General features: G+C 35.4%; 1 protein-coding gene across 3 annotated transcripts in view; it reads right to left on the minus strand.

Annotated features, from left to right (window-relative positions):
- Positions 1-287: 287 nt before the first annotated feature.
- Positions 288-22,894, minus strand: part of RB1CC1 (RB1 inducible coiled-coil 1) — a 94,980-nt gene continuing 72,373 nt past the window's right edge. Inside the window, exons 16-24 of one of the 3 annotated variants that reach the window (XM_073018082.1) lie at positions 20,137-20,302; positions 17,088-17,196; positions 16,735-16,975; positions 12,976-13,030; positions 11,989-12,036; positions 7,884-7,942; positions 5,454-5,581; positions 2,106-2,176; positions 288-1,247 (exon numbers count right to left, since the gene is read on the minus strand). In XM_073018082.1, the coding sequence (XP_072874183.1) occupies positions 1,170-1,247; positions 2,106-2,176; positions 5,454-5,581; positions 7,884-7,942; positions 11,989-12,036; positions 12,976-13,030; positions 16,735-16,975; positions 17,088-17,196; positions 20,137-20,302 (955 nt within the window). In that variant the 3' untranslated portion in view covers positions 288-1,169. Of the gene's footprint in view, positions 1,248-2,105; positions 2,177-5,444; positions 5,582-7,883; positions 7,943-11,988; positions 12,037-12,975; positions 13,031-16,734; positions 16,976-17,087; positions 17,197-20,136; positions 20,303-22,894 lie in introns of all 3 variants that reach the window. The other 2 variants (XM_008000620.3, XM_073018083.1) reach the window with 2 other exon arrangements.

Genomic DNA, 22,894 nt, shown 5'->3' on the forward strand with positions numbered 1-22,894 from the left:
AAAAAGAATTATTTTATTATTGTTCTCTAGCAACAGACCTCAAACAATTCTCATCCAACTCAACTAACTCATTTAAATAACTTTGCTCAATGGCAACTTCTCTAAAGATCTAGTTTACACAATTCTATTCTACATAACACTGTTTACCCTGTTACATAGTATATAGTTAAAGAACATTTTTGTAATAAACATGTTTCTCTTTGATATGATACATAACAATATTTTCACACTTCCCAGCAATCACTCAAATATATTAAAAATGTATCCTTCTTTAAAAGGCACACACATTTACAGGTTCAAATCTTTATTGTTTTAAAATTGTACAGTTCTTTTACAATACAATATTTTGTTATTTAAATGACCTCTAAATGGTTAATGTGCAATGAATACCTTTTGTTCTGAAACTCAACCATGAATTACGATTTCATCAATATGATTATTCTAGAGTCATAAAGATGTTGGGAAGGTTTGAGTCTGCATTTGAAATGGTTAGTAGCACAGACTCTTCCCTTTAGAACCCAGATGACCAATCCATTGAAAGTGCTTTTGAAGATTGCTGATTATTTATGGCTGATCTTAAAATCAGTCAATCAAATTACAGTTCCTTTTTTTTGAAACATCAAAGGGCATTTAAGAAAACTGAAACAATTTGCTTTAGTAATCTACTGAGGCAAACTCAAAATGATTATCTGCATGCAATAACACTCCTCTTTAAATAGTTTTGAAGAATTTATACATTTTATAAAGAATGTGTTAAAGAGTGCAAGTATTCTGATACTGATTTCACAAAAGGACAAATGCTGGTAATAATAACATTTAACATCTAAGTTCAAGCTAGTGTATATTTAACAGGCAATTAATATGGCTCATCATAAGCCACAATGCACAAGGTATGCCCTTTGAGAAAATGAACTAGTTTGGTCCGCATTTCTAGAGTTGTCTGGGTAAAAACAAAAAACAAAAACCATTTTAATTCAGCCAAGGATTTTGATGAATTAATTATTCCTAAAATGAAGCCAGTTAAAAAGTAAATGATGTACACCAATGAAGCATATTGTCACGCTGACTTTTGCATAAAAAGATGGCCTGCTGTTTTTGGAGTGATGAATGAGCACTGCAGGACAAATCAGAAAAAAAAAGTCATAGAATGTATTAATTTTGTCCATAAGTTATACTTTCTTATTCCATGATACGGCTTTCACTCTGTAAAACTTTGTCCCCAAAGGAACTTTAAATCTGTTTTGTGCCTAAGAGGGAAAGAAAAAAATGGAATCACTAAAATGATTAAACCACATCACACACACACACACACACACACACACCCCACAAAAACAAAAAGAAACAAAAAAATAAGCAAACGATATCACACAAATACCCTCCTATCATATTACTCATTGCTGAGTATTGAAGGGTTGGAGGGATGTGATGGTCTTTATCAAACTATGTAAGATCTACCCCTCACCAACAAAGAATATATTGAGTGAATAGCAAAGACAAAGTTGGTAGTCACTGCTAAAGACTATAATACAAAGTGAGCCATACATCATTATTTTAAGTATCAAAGAAACCTCAATACTATATGGTTCAAGTTCTATTCATGTTTTGTACATCGAGGCCCCAAATTATAGCGAGTCAAGAAGAATGCTCAGAAGGTTTCACTGATTCTAGAGCACTGATATTGTTACACAATCAGTCCAATTTTTAAGTCACCAAATACTTTAGACTACCTTTCTTTAATGGGGTAGAGTATGAAAATAATAAAACATCAACTGTATTTACAAATAAAATTCCCTTTTTGTCACTAGTTATCCAGGGATTTTTTTTTCCTGCAAATTAGTTACACTAGTAACCTAACAGTCATAGAACACAGACTTTGTAGTAGTTTTCCATTATATATTGATAGGCTGTAGTTAATCTATCTCTACTATCAAAGGACAACATGAATACTTATAAATTGCCAGTTCAAACTCATTCTCATTAAAGTCAAGCTCTAACTCAAATAAGCATAAAAGCCAAGAACAGCAGTGGTAATGATTTCTATATAAAGCAGTATTAAAATATTCTTTATAGTTCCTAGGCTTAGTATCACATGATGTGGTTTTTACCTTTTTGGCTTGACAGTATTCTTTTTCCATTACTTTTCCAAGTACCCAGGGTCTTCTAGATGCACCTGAAGCTAAGGAAATTAAACAGTTACTTTCTTTTTGAAAGTATGATAATAATTATTCATGGAAACATAACTGCCAGAATTAAAACAGACTAAAAAAGCTCTCACAAGTGGAAGAATATGTAAGACTTCAAAAACTGCTGAAATCACTGAAATGCTTAACAATTTACAAAACTAAATTCATGTTACTTTTCAACCAGTAATGTGTGCATAGCTCTTGTTACTCTAAACGTACACGATATGTCAAGTCACAGAAATAATAGTTCAGGAAACACTAATAATCTAAGTACAAATCATGAACAAATATCTAGGAATTCTAGGCTAACTCAATAGTGCCATCTATCGAAAGAACTAAAAGATAACCTTTCCCATTTCTTTAAGCAAACAAAATGTACAGGTTCAAAGCAAAACACTCTGAGGGGCAGTATTTTTAATACAAGTTCTCAAAGGCAGCAACTGAACAGTTCTCACACCTGTACGCCATAGTGCTGGGCAAAAGAGTGTGTATACAGCTGGCACTCAATAAATAACTAAGGGTTAAGAACCAAAAAAGTCTAGAAGGGCAGTACTTGTGTGAATGAAGGAAAGTTGAAAAATGTGAGAGAAGACAGGATAATCCTAGTCCTTATAAAGCCAAAATGTGACAAGTCAAGTGATATCCATTCTCTTTTAAAATTCATCAGAAAAGAAGCTGTCATATTAAAGTTGACTTCAAAAGTATTCAGGCAATAAACTACAGATGCCTCTCAAGGTTATGTCCAGATTAAACCCATCCCATATTGAAAATATCTAAGTTGAAAATGTATTTAAAACTTCTAATCTACCATACACCATAGCTTAGCCTAGTCTCAGAACATTTACATTAGCCTACAATTGGGCAAAATCATCTAACAAAAAGCATATTTTAAAGTGTTGAATGTCTCGTGTAATTTATTGAATACTAAAAGTGAAAAACAGAATGGTTGTATGGATACTGAAAGTAGGGTTTCATGAATGTGTATCACTTTCGCACCATGGTAAATTAAAAAAATCTTAAGTAGAACTACCGTAAGTTGGGAACTGTCTATATTTTGTTTAGGCTAAAGCCTTTGAAAGAAGGCATATGAATTTTTATTCCATAAAAATAACTTGGGAAGATATACATAAAAGATATCCCAAATAAATAATCAGAAATGAACCTGAAGAATACGATCACATGACAGAAACATAAAAGCTCTTGGACAATAGAGTGTGGTGACTTCTCTGAAGAGTAAACTAACACTTCACAGCCAATTACTAAGATCCAAAAAGAATCATCTAAACTAAATGCTTGTATGACGCCGAGCTCCACTCTCAAAAGGCATAAAAACACTCTGGTAATCCACACTCTTCCAAGGCAACAACACAGTAGGGTAGCAGGACCCCAGCTGGCATTCCTCAAAGGAAAAAAGGAAGGCGGGGTTATTCATGGTTAAGTAAGACTGTTAAATAAATTCTTTTCTGCAGTACTTGTGAAAGCCTTTAAAATGGCAGTGTGCATTTTAAAAAATGTTTTTTAATATTTCCCAGATTTAAACACTGAACTCTAAGAAAATGAACATGGAAATATTGAAAGGCAATAGGCTAAGATGTAACTTATCATCATGCAGTTCTGGGGGAAAACAGTGTGCACACATTTGTGTATATTTATATATTAGATACATACACATAAAGAGATACTGTAAGTGGGGTAAAATGTTAACAGGTAAATCTGGGTCAAGAAATATGGGTTTTCTTTGCACTATAGTAATCTTTGCAACACTGTGTAAGTTTAAAAATCATATTCAAATAAAAAGTTTAAACAACTGAAAAACAAAAAAAAAAAACCATAAAAAAACAAAAGAAGTATCAGGTTCATTCTTTTCAAGGTAAAAAGTACTAAGTAAAAATAGTAAGTTACAAGCTATCTTCTCATTTTTCATGGTTACATGATTACTGTTTCATGGATACTCTAAACAGCCAACCACAAATAGCCATGATGGAGCTGTCATGGGAAAGCGCCCTAGTTCAAGACTAGGAATTTGTCAGCCTGGTCAACAAAGCGAGACCCTGTCTCTACAAAACAAAACAAAACAAAAAATGGGCATAGTGGCGGTGCACATCTATAGTCCCTAGTCCCAGCTACTCAGGAGGCTGAGGCAGGAAGATTTCTTGGGCCCAAGAGTTCAAAGCTACAGTGACCAATGATCATGTCACTGCACTCCAGCCTGGGTGACAGAGCAAAATGTCATCTTAAAGAAAAAAAAGGCCGGGTGCGGTGGCTCAAGCCTGTAATTTCAGCACTTTGGGAGCACAAGGCAGGCGGATCACGAGGTCAGGAGTTTGAGACCAGCCTAGCCAACATGGGGAAAACCCGTCTCTACTAAAAATACAAAAATTAGCTAGGCGTGGTGGCGCATGCCTGTAATTCCAGCTACTCGGGAAGCTGAGGAAGAAGAATTGCTTGAACCTGGGAGGCAGAGGTTGCAGTGAGCTGAGATTGTGCCACCACACTCCAGCCTGGAAAACAGAGCCAGACTCCGTCTCGAAAAAAATTATCTATCTATCTATCTATCTATCTATCTATCTATCTATCTATCTATCTATCTATCTATCTAGCTAGCTAGCTATCTGCTAGCTATCTGACCTTGTTTGCGAGGCAGTCCAATTAGATTAGGAACATCAATCTAAATGGACTTACTTTGTTTTATTGTTAAAAATAATTCTACTTAGGCTAAGTATACCAGGATATCTATTCTGTTCTTTTTTAGTATTTTAAAAATCAAATAGATAATAGACATTGTTACTTAGTATATTTTAACAAAGCTTATTTCCTTTTTAAAAAAATAAAGGTATAGAACAGTATAATGATAAACAAGGTAGGAACACAGGATGATACAGGATAGACATTTTATAGTTTAAGAAAACTTTTGTTTTGCCAAAAAATAATGCTTTTATATAAACAAATAAGCCTACATTAATTTTGAATAGTCTGTACATGAGAATTTTGACAATATAATTATGCAACTGCTAGGGTATGAGATGTCCGAATCAATGCACATTCTGATCAACTGGTCCCTTGTATAAGCTATACTCCTTAACTCTGAATTGTAAATGGAATCCATGAAAATAATCTAGATAATGTAGATTTTATTAAGAAGCAGATTAAACAGGGTTCCCTCTTAGTGACTTCTTATATAATTAAACAGGGAAAAAAAATCTTTACTTATATAATTTCCTCCATTCCAGGTTTATATTTTAGTCATGGAATGACACTTACCACCCTCACCTGGTTTGAGATCCAGGGCAGGTAGAGACTCTGAATGTAGAAAATATAAAGTAGGACTAACAGTAAATAACACATAATTGTCATGGCGTTCGTCTAGGATGATGAGTACCAAATCTCCCACCTGAAAACTGAATAAAGAAATGCAATTTTATTGACTTAGCGTTACTTCAATCTCCCTATTCTGAAAACTTAATTATATATGCTACAATGCTCAACTACATATTAAGATATTAACGCAAATATTAAATTTCACTTTTATATGATATTCTTTTTGTATTCTGCCCAGGTCCTAATGGGACTGCTGGTCATGCACAGATATTCAAAGGATGATGTCAGGGGCTGTCAAAGACCAAACATTTCTTTAATAAAGTTTCCATTATCTAACGTTAAGAAACTGGATGAAAAGCAGAAAAAGCACCCATTATAGTTTATCCAGTCACAGGAAGATTTTTTTCTACTAATCTTTCATTTCACACCAAAAATTCAGAGAGACATCTCATATACAGTCACAGTGTCAAAGAAAAATTAGATCTCGTCTTCAAGTGTCGTGCTCTTCAATTTACAAGAAAAAGCAATTGAGCTAGGTCCGTAAGTGCTTAATTAGGTCTAAACAAGTCAACAGATATACTATTTTGGGGTATAAGCCCGAAAGAAGAAGACAGGGAAAGAGAGAAGTGGGTACAACCAATTACATGCTTAAGTGGTGTTTGTCTCTTTACAGCCTTTTTTAGAACTGTTGTTCAAAACATCAAAAGACCTTGAAAATCAATCTCATATTTTTCAGTTGTCAAGATCATTTAAGTTGGTAGATCCTATACCTAATAAATCATCAAAATCAGCTGGAGAAACTTTTAATGTCTTTTATTTAGTAAGTTACCCTACAAACACTTATTGACCATCTAACAAACATGTGGCAGGTACTGTTTTGGCTAAACACCAAAAGCTAATAACTTAAAATGGGGAGTTGGGAGATGAGGCCTCTATGAGGCAGTATCTTTGGAGTTCCTCCCACTCTCTCGTCTCTGAAAGACCATTAATGAACTGCCCACTGACATGACATACAGCTGGTAAAGACAGATGCCACCAAGCCCTTTCAAATCACTGAGACAAGATGAAATTTTAATAAGACATGAAAAGTCAGAATCACAGATATCTGACAACCAAAAATGTGGTCAACAAATTCAGAAATTTAGAAACAAAATACAAGAAGTTAAATAAAGGGTCTTAACTTTCACAACCTTCCTGTCAGGAATAACTCACTATTCATGAGTTGCTAACAATGCTTTTATTATTCCAGAGCTCCACCTTAAATAACCAAAGCTAAAGAAAAATTGTAACTATGGGGTAAAACAGTTCAGGAAAATTATTAAATGATTCAACTGATAAATTCTGTAAACCAAAAATCAAATTTGAAGCCCCCCAAAGCAACCATCTGAATGAACTTCCTCCTCTAGGCCAGTGCCCATAATATGTAATTTAACCTGAAAGACTGGTTCAGGCCATGACAAGAGGCAGGGGTTGGACTTGCCTCATCATGTCCTCTTCCCTTTTAGAATTCAGGAAAAGTCAACAAGAATTTAACATTAACACAGAGGTTAAGCGTGATAAGAAACATTTACAAACTATTATCTGTCAAGCCTGCTACCTGGAGGCTTCATCTGCATGATAAAACTTTGGTCTCCACAACTTCTTATCTTAACCTAGACATTCCTTTCTACTGACAACTCTTTCAACTAACTGCCAATCAGAAAACTTTTAAATCTACCTGTATCTTGGAAGCTACCCTCCCACCTTTCACTTGTCCCACTTTGTGGACCAAACCAACTTGTATCTTCAATGTCTCATGTTTCCCTAAAATGTATGAAATCAAGCTTCCCCCTCACTACCATCCCGACCACCTTGGGCACATGTTCTCAGGGGCTCCTGAGGGCTGTGTCACAGGCCATAGTCACTCATATTTGACTCTGAATAAATCTCTTCAAATATTTTAGAGTCTGACTCTTTTCATTGACAATTTCAGTTTATTATGAATTTGTAGAATATTAATAAAAGGAAATCTAAAAGCTAAAAATAGGGAAACATTGCAACTTAAAAATAAATCAAAACTCTCCAATATAGATTAACAAGACTAAGGAGATAAATGAGATGTAAAAGAGGTAGCACATGCTGAAAAGTTAACTGGAGGAAAAGGCTTCAAGGATATGTATGTGAATCATAATGCTATAATAGGAAAGTTTTGGCAATCTAAACGTTTCCAGAATAACAATTTAGAAAAATCCTGCTTTCCAATAAAAAACTTTTACTACTACTGAGTGCAAAACAGTCAGCTCAATGAACCTGGACCTGAATTACTCTCACTGAAATACATTTTCATTAACAATTTGGTGAATGTTTTTCACAGAAAAATACCCACAAAACTACAGTACTTACTCTCTAATAGCTATCTTTTCAGAATGCCTTGAAGATACTGAAGACATGCTCTGAGACATCTAAAAAAAAAAAAAACAGTTTATGAACTTACACAATTTGAGTACCACATGTATTCTTACCGCAAAAATTTCACCCACTGTTACATACATTTAAGTCTGTGTCCAGCTTTAAAGAGCCCAAACTAATAACAGTTCTTATGTTCATTAATAATTCCTTTACTTCAACAATTAGCAAATTTGGTTAGATTAAAAACTGATTTTAGAATCACATTTTATTTACATGACATATTTAATCTTAAAAATAAAACAGAGAAAAGGACAAGTTTTTCAAGAAGGCTTTGAAAATTCTAATGCATTAGTTTCAAAATCTTTCCTTTTGGAAAAATAAAAATGTTGGAAACAAGTGCTCAGCACAGCCAAAAGAAACGAACACTTGGAAAATTTATCAGCAAAGCAACTTTACTTCTGCAGAAGGGTGCTGCTCGCAGCCGTCAAGGTTGCAAGAGAACACCAAACAAAGGAAGGAAGGGGTTTTTATCTCTAATGCAGTTTGTTTCTGTGTCCTATTGCCTAGGGTTGGACCACACAAACTAAGCTGATCCCAGTTGGCTTAGACCTACACTTTTTCCAAACAGGATTTGTTGAGAAAAGGAGAAGGCAGCGGGGAGAAGTGGATGGGGTTGATTTACAATCTTACAACTTATGAACAGGAAGTTGAGTCTTTGAAGAGGAACTTAGTTGTCCCAACATAAAAAAACAAACAAACAAAAAAACCCAAAAAGATTTAAAGTCTCAAGCCTGGGCAAAATGGTGAAACCCTGTCTCTACCAAAAATACAAAAAATTAGCTGGGCGTAATGGCAAGTGCCCATGGTCCCAGCTATTCAGAACTCTGAGGTGGGAAGATCACCTGAGCCTGGGAGGCAGAGGTTAGAGTTATAATGCAGCAAGCAAAGACCACCTGGTGACCATCAAACAGGCCATCTGGAGGCAAAACGCTATCTGAGGAATTTAGAAGTAATTAAACTTTCCTAGCATGTGGATACAGGTCTTTTTCAAACATGTTGTAAGTAACTAGAATTTCTACACATCTCCGGAATGCATGCATGCCAAAACTCACTGAGCAACCCTTGCTGACACTGAGACACAAAAATGTCTACAAATGTAATCATTTATCATGAACCACATGGCCAATATTGGTCCAAACTACCCTTAAGATCCCACCTTAAGGTCCATATATGCTTGTAGGGAAAATTCACCACAGCGCTCAGTCCTCTCTTGCTGAGGTGCCCCACTACACTCTTCAGCAGCATTAGCTCTAATAAAACTTTCCTTTTTCAAACCTATACTGTTCTCGGTAAATTCTTCTTACCAACCCAGAGTCAACCACTTTGCAATGCCAGCGCTCTAACACCTTGCCTAGCAAACAATACTACTCTGGTTAAACTGGGGTAGGAGCATAAAGTTCTGAAGGCTGAGAACAAACCTCTTTTCTCATCTTCAATGCAACTTCTGAGATGTCTCAGTTTAAAAAAACTTGTGAACAATCACGAAACAAAGATGTGATAGCCACCCATTTCCTCTACTGATGATGAGCACAATGAAATGGTAACTGATAAGCTACCTGATAACCTATAGCCATACAGCTTATCAAGTATATGGTAGCTGATAAGCTATAGCCATAGCTCAGTTGGGACTGTTCTGCACTTCAAAGAAGCTTCAATCCATTTATCCACACCATCTCATAAGACCTGGAGCATGGAAACCAAGGTCTTTGAAGCTTGAAAGGGTGGTAAAAACATCTATTTTTCCCAAGCAAAGCGAGCACAATGGATGGTTGCACAAACCAAGGACAGATAAGGATTTTTTTGTTTATTAAGTCAAATTTTGATGCTCTGAATTTCCTCCATTTCCCTCTGAACACTATCTGGTACAATGCAGGGCTCTCAATAGGTGTTTTAAAAAAGAGAAATAAAACAATAAATAATTAACTAGGAAGGCCTAAAATTGCATAGCAACTTACTAAAATTATCCAGACAAATGGTCTATATCCTGCCAGTGAAGACTGACCATCATTTTTAAGACTATAATTCAACTTTAATTTTTTAAAAGCTTAAGTTTTTTATATATTATAAATGAAGACAATGGAAGAAAAAATCTGTGAATATAGCTGTAAGTCTATGTGAAAGTGTGATTTACATTTGGACACCTTTCTGAATGTGACTGTAACGCTCTCTGGGTCTGAAAGACAATTTATTCTGTGAAAAGAAAACAAATCTTGGGAACCAAAAATCACTAAGGAAAAGGGGAGGCCGAGCTGGGAACTACATCAGGCAAACCTGCCTCCCATTTTATTCCTAAAATAAGATAGCTACGAAGACCTCACAATTTGCCCACAAGAAAATTTCTTGTGGACAAAGAACAGACAGAACTTGAAGTCACCCCTCTGTTCCTCTGCTCACATGAAACAAATGCATATCTGATTGTTTCCTCGGCCCCACTGTTTCACTAAGTCAGACTAAAGCATAAGTGACAATTCCTCTACTCTCCTCTGACATGTAAATTGTGTATTCAGTGAAAGGCTAATCACAGTTTCAAAATAATGCAACCATTTGTCTCTTATTTACGTATGACCTGTAAGCCCTCTCCCCAGCTTTGAGTTGTCCCACCTTTCCAGACAGAACATCTTACACATACTAGTTGATATCTCATGTCTCCCTAAAATGTATAAAACCAAGCTGTGATGTGTCCTGACCAACCTGGGCACTACAAGGTATTTTTATTTTTTAAACAAACTAAATTCTAAAACGTATTTCAAAACTTTTCAAAAGTACTGAACAGAAGCCTTAAACTGTTCCTACTACCTTGTAAACTGTAATTATCAGAATTTGAAAAAATAAAGTTATTGCTTTATTAAAACACATAATTTGCTATAAAATGGACTGTTCAAATAACTGGTTACATTCACAGGTTAAAGCCAAGGTAATTTGGCTGGGTGCAGCAAAATTCCAAGCAATTCCAATTTGCCTGGAATCCCAGCACTTGGGGAGGCTGAGGCAGGCAGATCACTTAGGCTCAGTAGTTCGAGCCCAGCCTGGACAAGATGGTTGAAACCCCATCTCTACAAAAACAAAAAAACAAAACCTAAAACCAAACCAAAACAAAAATTAGCCAGGTGCGGTGGCACTCGCCTATACTCCCAGCCACTTGCTGAGCTAAGGCAGGAGGACTGCTTGAGCCAAAGAGGTTGAGGCTGCAGTGAGCCAAGAATGCACCACCACACTTCAGCCTGGACAACAGAAAGAGACATTGTCTCGATTTTATTTTTTATTAAAAACAAAACAAAACAATAAAACCAGGGCAATTTACAGTACCATATGGGATCTCTTGCCTTTCAGGCACTTTCACTTAAAAATAAGATTCATGAAAAGGACTGGGCGCAGAGGCTCACAGCTGTAAATAGCAGCACTTTGGGAGTCCAAGGCGGGCAGATCACTTGAGGCCAGGGGTTTGAGACCAGCCTGTCCAAAATGGAGAAATCCTGTCTCTACTAATTATGCAAAAATTAGCCGGGTGAGATGGTGCACACTTGTAATCCCAGCTATTTGAGAGACTAATGCACAAAAATCGCTTGAACCCGGCAGGTGGAGGTTGCAGTGAGTCGAGATCGCACCCACTCCAGCCTAAGCTACAGAGCAAGACTCTGTCTTAAAAAAAAAAAAAAAAATTCATGAAAAGATATAATGTATTAAAATTATGCACACTTGTGAGTAAATACATTAATCTTCAAAAGGCTTATGAAGCATAGCTCAAAACTGATTTTGATGATTCTTTCAAAAATAATCTTAGGTGCTTCAACTGATCAGATCTAAAGTCGTAAATTCACCAAGACATTATTTAATTTCACACTAAGAAAAAAGTCCGAATCTACAGTCAGGAGATAACTCTGGCCTGACTTCAGCATTCTGAAAATCAATAGGATTCAATGACCAACATGGACCAACAAACCTACTATAGAGAAGTCAATCAAAGCATACATCCTCTGATGGAATATAATGCAAATCATTTAAAATGTTAAGACCAATTTACCAAGAAGAAAAATCTTACCAGTCTTTGATTTAACCGTTTATTTTCTTCTTCTTTCAATTGCAATGTCTGCAGGTAGGAAAAAAAAGAGAGACCTGTGGTTTATCCTTGTACCTACTCAGATAAATCTAAACAGTGATTGTCAAAAAGTTTTCATCCGACAAAAATGTTTGGTTCGGGCATGAAAATTTCATGGGGATATTATTTTCGATGAATCCTCTCCAACTGTTTTCATTATCTACTGGCTTAAATGAGAACCAGAGCAATTTTAGATACATTTACCAAGGACTGTCAAACATTAATACGCATTAGAAACACCTGTGAAATACATAAATATGTAGTAAAATCTGAGATCTATCCCCAGAGACTTTAACTAAGTCATGCCTAAGAGAATATATCTGGCACCTGTAACATAACATCTCAGGTTAAGCTGATGTAGGAAATCACATAATCCTTTAATAATAGAAAACATGCTATATTCAAATGAAGTTGTACAATTCTGAATTTGGATTTTTATCAATTACACTTGTAAAAAAAAAAAGGCATTGTTGAAAATCTATACGCCTAAAGAATGAAAAGTAATCTATGAACAATGATCTGCCAAATGTGTACCAATTGATCTTATAGTACCCTTAATAAAGGAAACCATTTATTATCAGTTTTTCCTTGTCCATTGCAATTCTTTATTTAAAACATAACTCCCTTCATTACTTATTTTTGTTTTTGCCCATTTCTAAAAAGTATTTAATACTTTGTTTTTGAAACAGATGTTTAAAATGGCTATTTATATTATTTTGCTGAATTCTGAACTATTAGATAAAACTAGTACTTTACACACAGATTTAATAAAAACTACCAACTTTTTCCTCTCATACAGACTTCATTCATTGAGAAATTACAACAAATGGGAGGGTTGAAATACCACCAACTGCTTAGCTAGTAGTTTCTTTAACTGTATCCGAAAGTGAACATATTAAACATGGTACTTCAAGAAGATAATTTACTTACTCGTTCTAACAGCATTATCCGCTGTTTTTCTTCAGACAACATATGAATATTTTCTCTAAAAGTGAGAGAATAATTGAGTTTCGGTTTGAAATTCTAAACTTTACATTCTTCAAGATTTTAGAAATTAAAATATTAATACAGATCACTTTAATAATTTAAGGGTTTTTATAAATTTTCAAAAGCAGCTTATTTCAGTTAGCATGTAATTTCAATGTTGTATATTCTCTGTAGCAGAACTAGATCTACAAACCTTTTGAAATAATAAGTAAAACTTTGTGTATGCATTTATCTAGAGATGTCTTTAAATTTCTTATTTTTCCCAGGTATTAAGAACCACTCTTCTTCCTACTTGTGATTGAATCCATGTTACTGATAAAGTCGTAGTTCTTGAGTGGCTAAAGACTTCAGTAGATTTACTAAGTGGATGCTATGTACTCACTAGTTACTATCCCAGGTGTGAATTTGCCCATTACACTAAAACATCCAAAAACAAAGTAGAAAATTTTTTAAAATGCTGTAACATTAGAAAAAACAATTATTTAGGTTTTAAAATTCATCTACAGGTATAATCTCCCAATTATATTTTAAGCAACTTGATGCAAGGCAGGTATTCTGTCTTCTTCAACACGCTAATTCTTTAGGAAGAGGTTTTGCCTAATATAAAGATCATAAAGATTGAGTTCTGTAAGAGTTTTATAATTTTAGCTTTTACACTTAAGTCTATGATCTATTTAAGTCAACTTGTACATATGGTAAGGAAAGGGTCCAACTTCACCCTTTTGCATCAGGATATCAAGCTATGCTATCCCTGCACCATTTGCATTTGAAAAGTGATTTCCTTCATGGAACTGCCTCAGCACCCTTAACCATAATGCAAGGGTTCAACTGACCATGAATACAAGGGCTTATTTTGGACTCTCAATTCTATTCCACTGATATATGTCAGGCTAGCACTACAGTGTCTTATTACCCTCGCTTACAAATTTTAAAATTAGTCAAATAGTGTGAGACTTTGTTATTTTTCAAGATTGCTTTGGCTATTTTGGGACTCTTGCAATTCCATATAAATTTTAGGATCAGCTTGCCCTTTTCTGCAACAAACACAGTTCAGATTACGGTAACAATTGTGATGAATTTGCAGATCAATTTGGGATGGGCTATCATCTCAAGGATATTAAGTCTTCCAGTCAGTAAACACAGGATGCCTTTCTGTCTTAACTTTTTTCCACAATGTTTTGTAATTTGTACAAGTCTTGAACTTCTTTTGCTAAATCTACTCCTATTTTTACCTTTTTGATGCCATCAGAAAAGAAACTGTCTTTTAAATCTCATTTTTGGATGATTCATTGCTAGCAGAAAGAACGACAATTTTTTTTTAAGAGACAGGGTCTTCTTTTGTCGTCCCTGTTCAGAAACTCCTAGGCTCAAGCGATCCTGCTGCCTCAGCCTCCTGAGTAGCTGGGACTACAGGTATGCACCACCACAGCCAGCGCCAATTTGTTTTTGCACACTGAACCTGTATCCTCCAACATTACTGAACTAGTTTATTAATTACAGTATTTTTTTAGAGGAGTCCTTAGGATTTTCTAAATAAAAGATAAGGCTATGTATGCAAATAGAGTGTTTTATTTCTTGCTTACCAATCTAGATGCTTTTTTTTTTTTTTTTGAGACAGAGTCTTGTTCTGTTGCCCAGGATGGAGCGCAGCAGCACAATCTGTAACCTCTGCCCCCCAGGTTCAATCAATTCTCCCGTTTCAGCCTCCCAAGTAGCTGGGATTACAGGTGCCCACCACCATGCTCAGCTAATTTTTCTATTTTTAGTAGAGACCAGGTTTCATCATGTTGGCCAGGCTGATCTTGAACTCCTGACCTCAGGTGATCCGCCTATCTCAGCCTCCCAAAGTGCTGGGATTACAGGCATGAGCCACTGCATCTGGCCAATGCCTTTAATTTCTTTTTCTTGCCTAAGTGCCCTTGATAGAACTTCAAAGTACAATGTTGAGCAGCAGTGGCAAGAGCAGGCCATCTTCATCTTGATTTTAGGGGAAAAGCATCTTACATTATTGAGTATGATGTTAATTGTGGGTTCTCACAAATGCCTTTTAATAGGTTGAGGAAGTCAATTCCTAGTTTGTTGAGTGTTTTTATGATGAAAGGCTGTTGGGCTTTGTCAAAAGCTTTTTCTTCATCTATTGAGATAATCATGTTTTTTTCTGTCCATTCATTCTACTGATACAGTGTATGACATAAATTGACTTTTAGATGTTAAACCAACCTTGCACTTCTGAAACAAAGCCAAGTGGAATTTGTTTTGTATTCTGCCAGACTGGATCTATTAGTATTTTGCTGATAATATTTGTGTCAATAGTTACAGAAGATGTGTTTTCTTCTTTTTGATATATTTGTCTGATTTGGTATTAGTATATAATAATGGCCTCACAGGCTTATATGAAGATGCAAATGACTGCTTTCCTCTGAGTGGGCAGGGGTGAGGTACAAAGGACCCCACACCTACTGATTTCTTACTGTGTACCAGACCTTCTCAAAGGTGCTCATTAAATTTAATGCCTGTCCGGGCACCGTGGCTCAGGCCTGTAATCCCAGCACTCTGGGAGGCTGAGGCAGGTGGATGAACTGAGGTCAGGAGTTCGAGACCAGCCTGTCCAACATAGTGAAACCCCATCTCTACTAAAAATACAAAAAGTAGCCAGGCATGGTGGCGGATGCCTGTAATCCCGGCTATCTACTCGGGACGCTGAGGCAGGAGAATCGCTTGAACCTGGGAGGTGGAGGTTGCAGTGAGCCGAGATTGTGCCATTGCACTCCACCTGGGGGACAAGAGCGAGACTTTGTCTCAAAAAAAAAAAAAAAAAATTTAATGCCCAAAGCAACTATCTTAATGGAAAAATAAGGGAAGATGACTTGCTCAAGTTCCCAAGCAGGTGCCAGACTCAGAATTTGAACCTGGATCTGTTTGAACGAAGGGACCATGGTGATTCTATGATATCTTTTGGTAATCACTTGTTCGAATTACTTTATCTCACATGGGGGTGTAGTGTTCACTGACCCACTGGGCATAATTCTTTATGTGGCATAATGATCTGGACTTTCTGCCCTTGGAATCTCAGTTCCCATATCTGAAATCCCAGAGGTGCAACTAGAAATGCAAACTCTACTTGCAAGGTCCTTTGGAGAGGAGCCCTTTCTCCTCCCAGTTCTGTGTCCCACAGATATAATTGTAAGCACAATTTTAGTGGTCTTTCACTATATTCAACGGAGAACTGTTAAGAAAGTTCTAAATTCCAGTAAGCTCTGCCAGGATTTCAATGTAATTCAGTAAACATTTGCTATATATGAATAAACAATAATAATAAAAAAACCGTTCCCTGCCTTTCCTCACCAAAATGAATATATTCATTACTACAATAACCCCTTTATAGGTAATGGACCACAAAATGTCAACATTCCTTGTAAGTAAGAATGGCTCAACACTACTGCCATGATCCTTACCTTGGCAGTATAGGATAATTCTGGTGCATATACTATGTATAGTATGAGAGTTCCCCAAAATAATTCATTCAGTAATGTTTTCTTACATTTACAGTTTAAAGAATTAAAATAGCACAACTTTCAGATATACGGGCTGTGGACAACCAGTAATGCTAAAAATATTTCCTCTCTTCAGAGCTTTATAACTTATGGAATTGCACTACTGCTTTAAAAGCCTTAAATAACAGTTGAAAATAGTCATACTTACTGTACAGACATCATGCTTGTCTCCATTGCTGAATCCACTCTTCCTTCATCTGCTGTTTCCACAGCAGATCTATCTGATTCACCTGGGAGTTCAGGTGCACAAGCTCCATAAAGTTCTGGGGCTGTAGCTACATATGGTGAAGGAACAAAACTGCTACTACGCAACTTACTGACTTCTTCTTCAAGCTTTTTCTTTTCCTCAAGCAAACGAGCTCGATCTTCAGAAAGTGACTCTATCAAATCTGAAAGACCCCCAAATTGAAAAAAACTATTATGCAATGAAAAAAACCATTTTGCATGAATATATCTTTTTCACTTTAAAAAATTTAAAAAATAGTACAAAACAGTACAAACCTTTATCCCGTTCTTGTTGCTGCATTGTACTTTTCAACTTATCACTAAGATCGTTTATTATGTTTTCTTTTCTCATTTTCTCTCTTGTTAAAACAGTGTTAAAATTGGTCTGGAACAAGATAATAATAATTATTTAAATTTATCTACATGTACTTAGCAGCTAGGACTTAGAAAATAAACTTGCAAATATTCTTTTCTGTGGCACATTTGTACATGGAGATGATAGGGTGTGATTTGTGAAATGTTTTTAAAATGAAAATGCAACATACTGTGGGCAAAGGTTCTACTTTCTTGGTTCCAATTTAAGTCTCTTGAAAGCAAATCCTATTTTCTTATTATTGTCCATGTATTTATTGTCAGAGATTTTGAAATTTTGAAGAATTAGAAGAATCAATAATTTAGAGTGCTGTTAGACACTTTTTTCCTGGAGTAATCATCCTGCCTCTGAAACCTTCCTTTTGTCTTGAGCATTTGATCACCACCCTAACAATTTTGGATATGACTCTATCTTCCTTATTTCTCTTATTTGGGTATCTGTCATGGTCACTGGAATGCTGATTTATATTGGCTAGACTTGTTACTCCCCCACTTTTATAAACTCTACTATGAAGCTCACATACCCAACTGCCTGCATGGATCTCATGAGACAATCTGGCAATTTTAACTGCACAGTTCTTAATAAAGATGACTGAATTTGTTTAAAAATTTTGCTTAGGCCGGACTTGGTGGCTCATGCCTGTAATCTCAGCACTTTGGGAGACCGAGGTGGGAGGACTGCTTGAGCCCAGGAGTTTGAGACCAGCCTGAGCAACAAAGCAAGATTGAGACTCTACAAAAAATTTAAAAATTATCCAGGCGTGGTGGCACATGCTAGTAGTCCCAACTATTGGGGAGACCAAGGTGGGAGGACTGTTTGAGCCCAGGAGTTCCAGGTTACAGTGAGCCATGATTGCACAACTGAATTCCAGCCTGAATGACAGAGTGAGACCCTGTCTCTTAAGAGGCAAAAAAAAAAAAAAAAAAAAAAAAAATTTACTTACAAGATTTCTGAGTTTCTTGAAATGTAAAAGCAATGGATGAATGATGAAATGATCTAAATTGACTCTTCTCATCTGCCCAGTATTTCTAATTCCAAAATTTTAAGAGCTCTATGGTCCTTGGATCAATGAATAATGCTAACAATGCTGGCAATAGGGAGATTTAGGAAAAGTAACACAGTATTTTTAATAAAACTTTAATAAATTCATTAAATATTGAATTAAATACAATTTCTAGCCACAAAGCATACAGGAAGATCTCTCAAAAAGAAACATTTACGATATGGCTTTGTATTAAGCTATCTCTATGTATTTTATTTATATATAGAAAATAAACACTTATATAATATAAACCATTATGTTTATTTTCAAGATCTTTGCCATTTCTGTAATTTGAATTTTTAGGAAGATTATCACAACTTGTAATTGGCATATGAAAAAAGGGGGCTTTTTTTGGAACCAATTAGTTCCAACTCAGAAATCACTTATACAGAGTTAGGTACAAATCACCTTAAATAAATACAACTTAACATACACATCATGGAAAATTGGAAGGTACCTTAGAAGTCATTTCTCCCGCTCTTATTTTACAAATATTAAAAGAGGCATTAAAACATGAAGAACTAAGTTAGATAGCTGTCAATACTATACTTTTGGTTTCAGTTAATTCACTCTTAATTTTAGAAATTGTACACGTGTTTATAAAAGAACACACAGAGAGACAACGCAACACAGAGAGATGAATATGCAGAATAAATCATAGAGAAGAATCTATAAATCTAGATTCTTAGAGAGGTTACTAATGACCTTTTTATTGCTAATTCTTACTTAAAACTTAGCTATTCCTCCTCCCTGAACACTTAACTTTCCTTGGCTTCCCTTAAGCCACACACTTTTTTTTTTGGTTGCACTTTCTCATTCCCTTTTCCCAGGCTCTTCTTTCTTTCCCTAGGCCTTAAAAATCTAAAATTGTTATGAGGTTTGAACTATATTTTCTTTCTATTCTCTGATTTACATTTTTTCAAATTCTACAAAGACACTAATTAATCATAACATTTTAGAAAAAGGAAAAACACCACATAATATTAGGAAATACCACACATTTTAGGAAAAGGAAAAATACCACATAATATTACATGTGTACAACAACCATAATATGCAGTTTCAGAAACGTATCCCTCAAAATGTATCCCGCAAACTGCAATATTTTCTCTGGCCTGAATCCTACCAGTAGCTACCAAATTGCTCTTCCAGCTGACTGCTTTGCAGTTGTCCAATCTTTCTCCATGTTCCAGTGGGTGATCTTCATTAAGTATCAATCTAATTATGCCATTGTATTTAGCTGCTGTCCAGTACTTTAGGTAAAGTACAAGCTCTCTAACAAGGCATCTGGTTTTTGATCTAGCCCCAACATACTTCACAAGCACTACCTCTTATTACAGACCAACAACAATAAGTACATGAACAAAATTCAACAATATTCCACCTTAATCTACTACCAGCCTATCAGAAGGATAAGAATTACAGAAAGTGTAGGATATTTACGTTGATCTGAATGTAATTTGGGATAACAAAGTTTAGAGAATTTGAAGCTTAGAGAAAAAATAAAAATCATTTTTCAAATTAAAAAAATCATTTCATAGAAAACTAATCTTAGTTCTAAAGAGGTTAAATGATCTATCCAAGATCACATAGGTAGTGAAGAAACCAGGAACAAAATTCACATTCCCTCGCTTCTAATCGAAGACTATCTCATTTTGAAGCACCTGGTATTGTCATGTGACATATTAACATGAAAAATATTATTTTCCAGATGAGTAAAAAAACTAAAAAATAAAACATTCTTAAAAATACATGCTTTTGTCATGAGGAAATTTATTAACAGGATCAATGTAAGGAAAATCACATCTAAGATATAAGAAATCCTCAGCTACATAAAGAAATTATATTTGTTAATTTACATCTACCTTCTTTAGTTCTCAAATAAATGAAATGGGAAAAGAGATACAGACCTGTTGTTCTGCAATCAAAGATGTTCGAACATTTTGCATTTCTTCATTCTTTCTTTTTTCTTGCTCTTCAAGTTGTTCTAGAAACTTAGCTTTTTCTTCCTGAAGCTTTTCTTGAAGTTCAGCAACTAAGCTTGAAGAATCTTCTCTGGTAGAGTCAATGGCAGGACTTATAAATTAAATATAGCATTAAATTAAAAAAAAAAAAAACTACAGACACACAAATATACCAAATATCATATTTATGAAATTTATCTTCCTCAAGCCTAATAATGTAGCATGAAAGATATCTGTGTGAACACTCTCTTTGAATCTAAAAAGTAAAGGGAAATATGTAAAAGTTAAATACAGATTAGATGCTGACACTAACAAGGTTTACTGATTTTTATCAGTATATCAGATACATTCAAGACAATTTGCTTGTATCAACATACATAAAAATCAAGAGGCTGCTCTGCCCATGGAGAAGCCATTCTTTTATTCTTTGGTCAAGCTCTGTGGCTCACACCTGCAATCCCAGCACTTTGGGAGGCCCAGGTGGGAGGATCCACTTGAGCCCAAGAGTTTGAGATCAGCCTGGGCAGCAAAGTGAAACCCTATCTCTAAAAAAAAAAAAAATCAAGAGCCGAGCACAGTGGTGCATGCTGCGGTAGGAGAACTGCTTGAGCACAGACGTTCAAATCCTGCCTGGGCAACGTAAGGAAAAAGTATTTTCTGGTAAGGGACTATACACATAGGAGATAGGTAAACTCAACTTCAAATGTCAGTTTTGCTATTCCTATACATGAAATTTACATAATGACTTAGGAAAAAAGAAACACCTAAAGATTGCATATGTTGAAATGCTTTCATTTCCATAAAACAGGCTTTGATTCATTTTGGTATCAAGTAGGCAACACAAAGTTAAAACTGAAAAGTGTTTACACAAATAAATCTACAAATTCCTGAACTCATACTCATTTCCTGAAGACTTGCTAACCTCTCAGGTGTTGCTGACAAAGTGCTAGAGATGAGAATAGGACAATGTAAGAAGAAATGAACAAACACTGGTTAGTGATTATTTTAACTTATAATTAATAACTCAATAACTTCTAATTATAACTTCTAAGTATTAATCTTATCTACTTTCAACTTAATAATCCTTAGCATTAAAAAAAGGTTTCTTCAAGAAGATGAAAAATGCTTAGTATTAAAATATGCTGCTAAGCCTCAAGAAGTTGCTATTACTAAAAACTACTTAACAGGTCAATTTTTAGGCTTAAATGTCCCTCTATTTGTTTTTAAATGATATGTTAATGTTTTTGAAATCAGGGTGTGTTCTGCAATTAATATGGGCATGTATTTAAAATGTTCACTCTACACGTATCTTACGTAATTTCCTAATCTAATTATATGATAGAAATACACTATTTATACCAACAATCATACAAAAAAATTATTGGAATCTTTTTATTCATGCTTCCAAATTTACTGATAAAAATCTAGTAACTTAAACTTGCTGCTCAGATAACCTTTCCTCCAAAGAGATAGCTTTAAACAGCCAAACGCAGAATATGCAGTTTGAAACATAGTATCTCTATCAAAGTCTGAGACTCCTTATTTAGTTCCCAGAAAGGCTGGAATAGTAATCCCCTATTTCATAATATAATTAATTAAAGGACAAGATATATATTCCATAATATAATTAAGACAAAGGATTTACTTTTAAAGTTTCTCCTTTGGGGCTGAAGAGGGGGATGTGCAAGTTTAAACTATTCCATGGCTAGAAAACTGACATACTACATAAATCAAAGTCTTACTAAGGAACAAAAAGGGACTCAGACTACTAACAATGAAGTGCTTGGTATGATAAAAATAGGTATAGGCAGGGTTTACAAATAATCCTGTTTGGCCAGTGTCTTCCTTGAAGAAATCTCCACAGTTCTAAGGTAAGCTGAAACTTTCAGGAGTAAAAAACAAGGCCGGGTTTTAAGGAGGAAATCAAGAGAGCACTGAGGTTGGAGAAGTGAAGGACAGATAGTGAACAGCAAAGGTTACGAATTTCATTGCGAGTACCATATAAAGTCATTGAAAGGTTTGGTCTAGAGAATGATATGGTGTGAATCTAGGTTTTGAAAAGACTATTGTGAGAAAGGGTATTAGTAAGAAATGGGGCACAGTAAAGAAGCCTGAAGGAGAGCTTTCAACATGATAAAAGATCCTAGAATTGTATTAGAAAAAGTGTGGTTCAAATTGTACAAGTGAGGGAGGGGAGGTCATACACAGCCAGTACTTATAATTTCTAGGTGTCCTGCATCTTTGGATTGCCTGGAGTACTCCATTTCAGGGTCAGTGCTGTGCTGGGATAATACAGGGACAAGAGGACACAGTTCCAGGTACACAAACAGATACAGACACCACTGACACTCTGTAAACACTATCATCCCCAAAACCAGAATGAGAACACTAGGTGATTAGCATAGGGTATCTCATTTACTGACTCATAAAGTAAAAGCAAAAAATGGACAGGTTATGACATGAAAAATAACCATTATCCCATACTGAAGACAGGTTTCTTATGGCTGTATTAATCCGGCCAAAAGTACATACTATGCCGTATTGTTTGAAGCTCCCATTAGAAAATGTTCCAAGTGACTATCTGCCACACAACTTTTATTGCACATTACCCTAGGATCTGAAATGGCCCTGCTATCAGGGGAATTAACCCTAGCAATGAAAGGCTAATAGCTAAAATAGGTTTTGTGTTTTAACTAGCATCACT

This window comes from Chlorocebus sabaeus, chromosome 8, assembly GCF_047675955.1.
Source record: "Chlorocebus sabaeus isolate Y175 chromosome 8, mChlSab1.0.hap1, whole genome shotgun sequence".
NCBI lineage: Eukaryota > Metazoa > Chordata > Mammalia > Primates > Cercopithecidae > Chlorocebus > Chlorocebus sabaeus.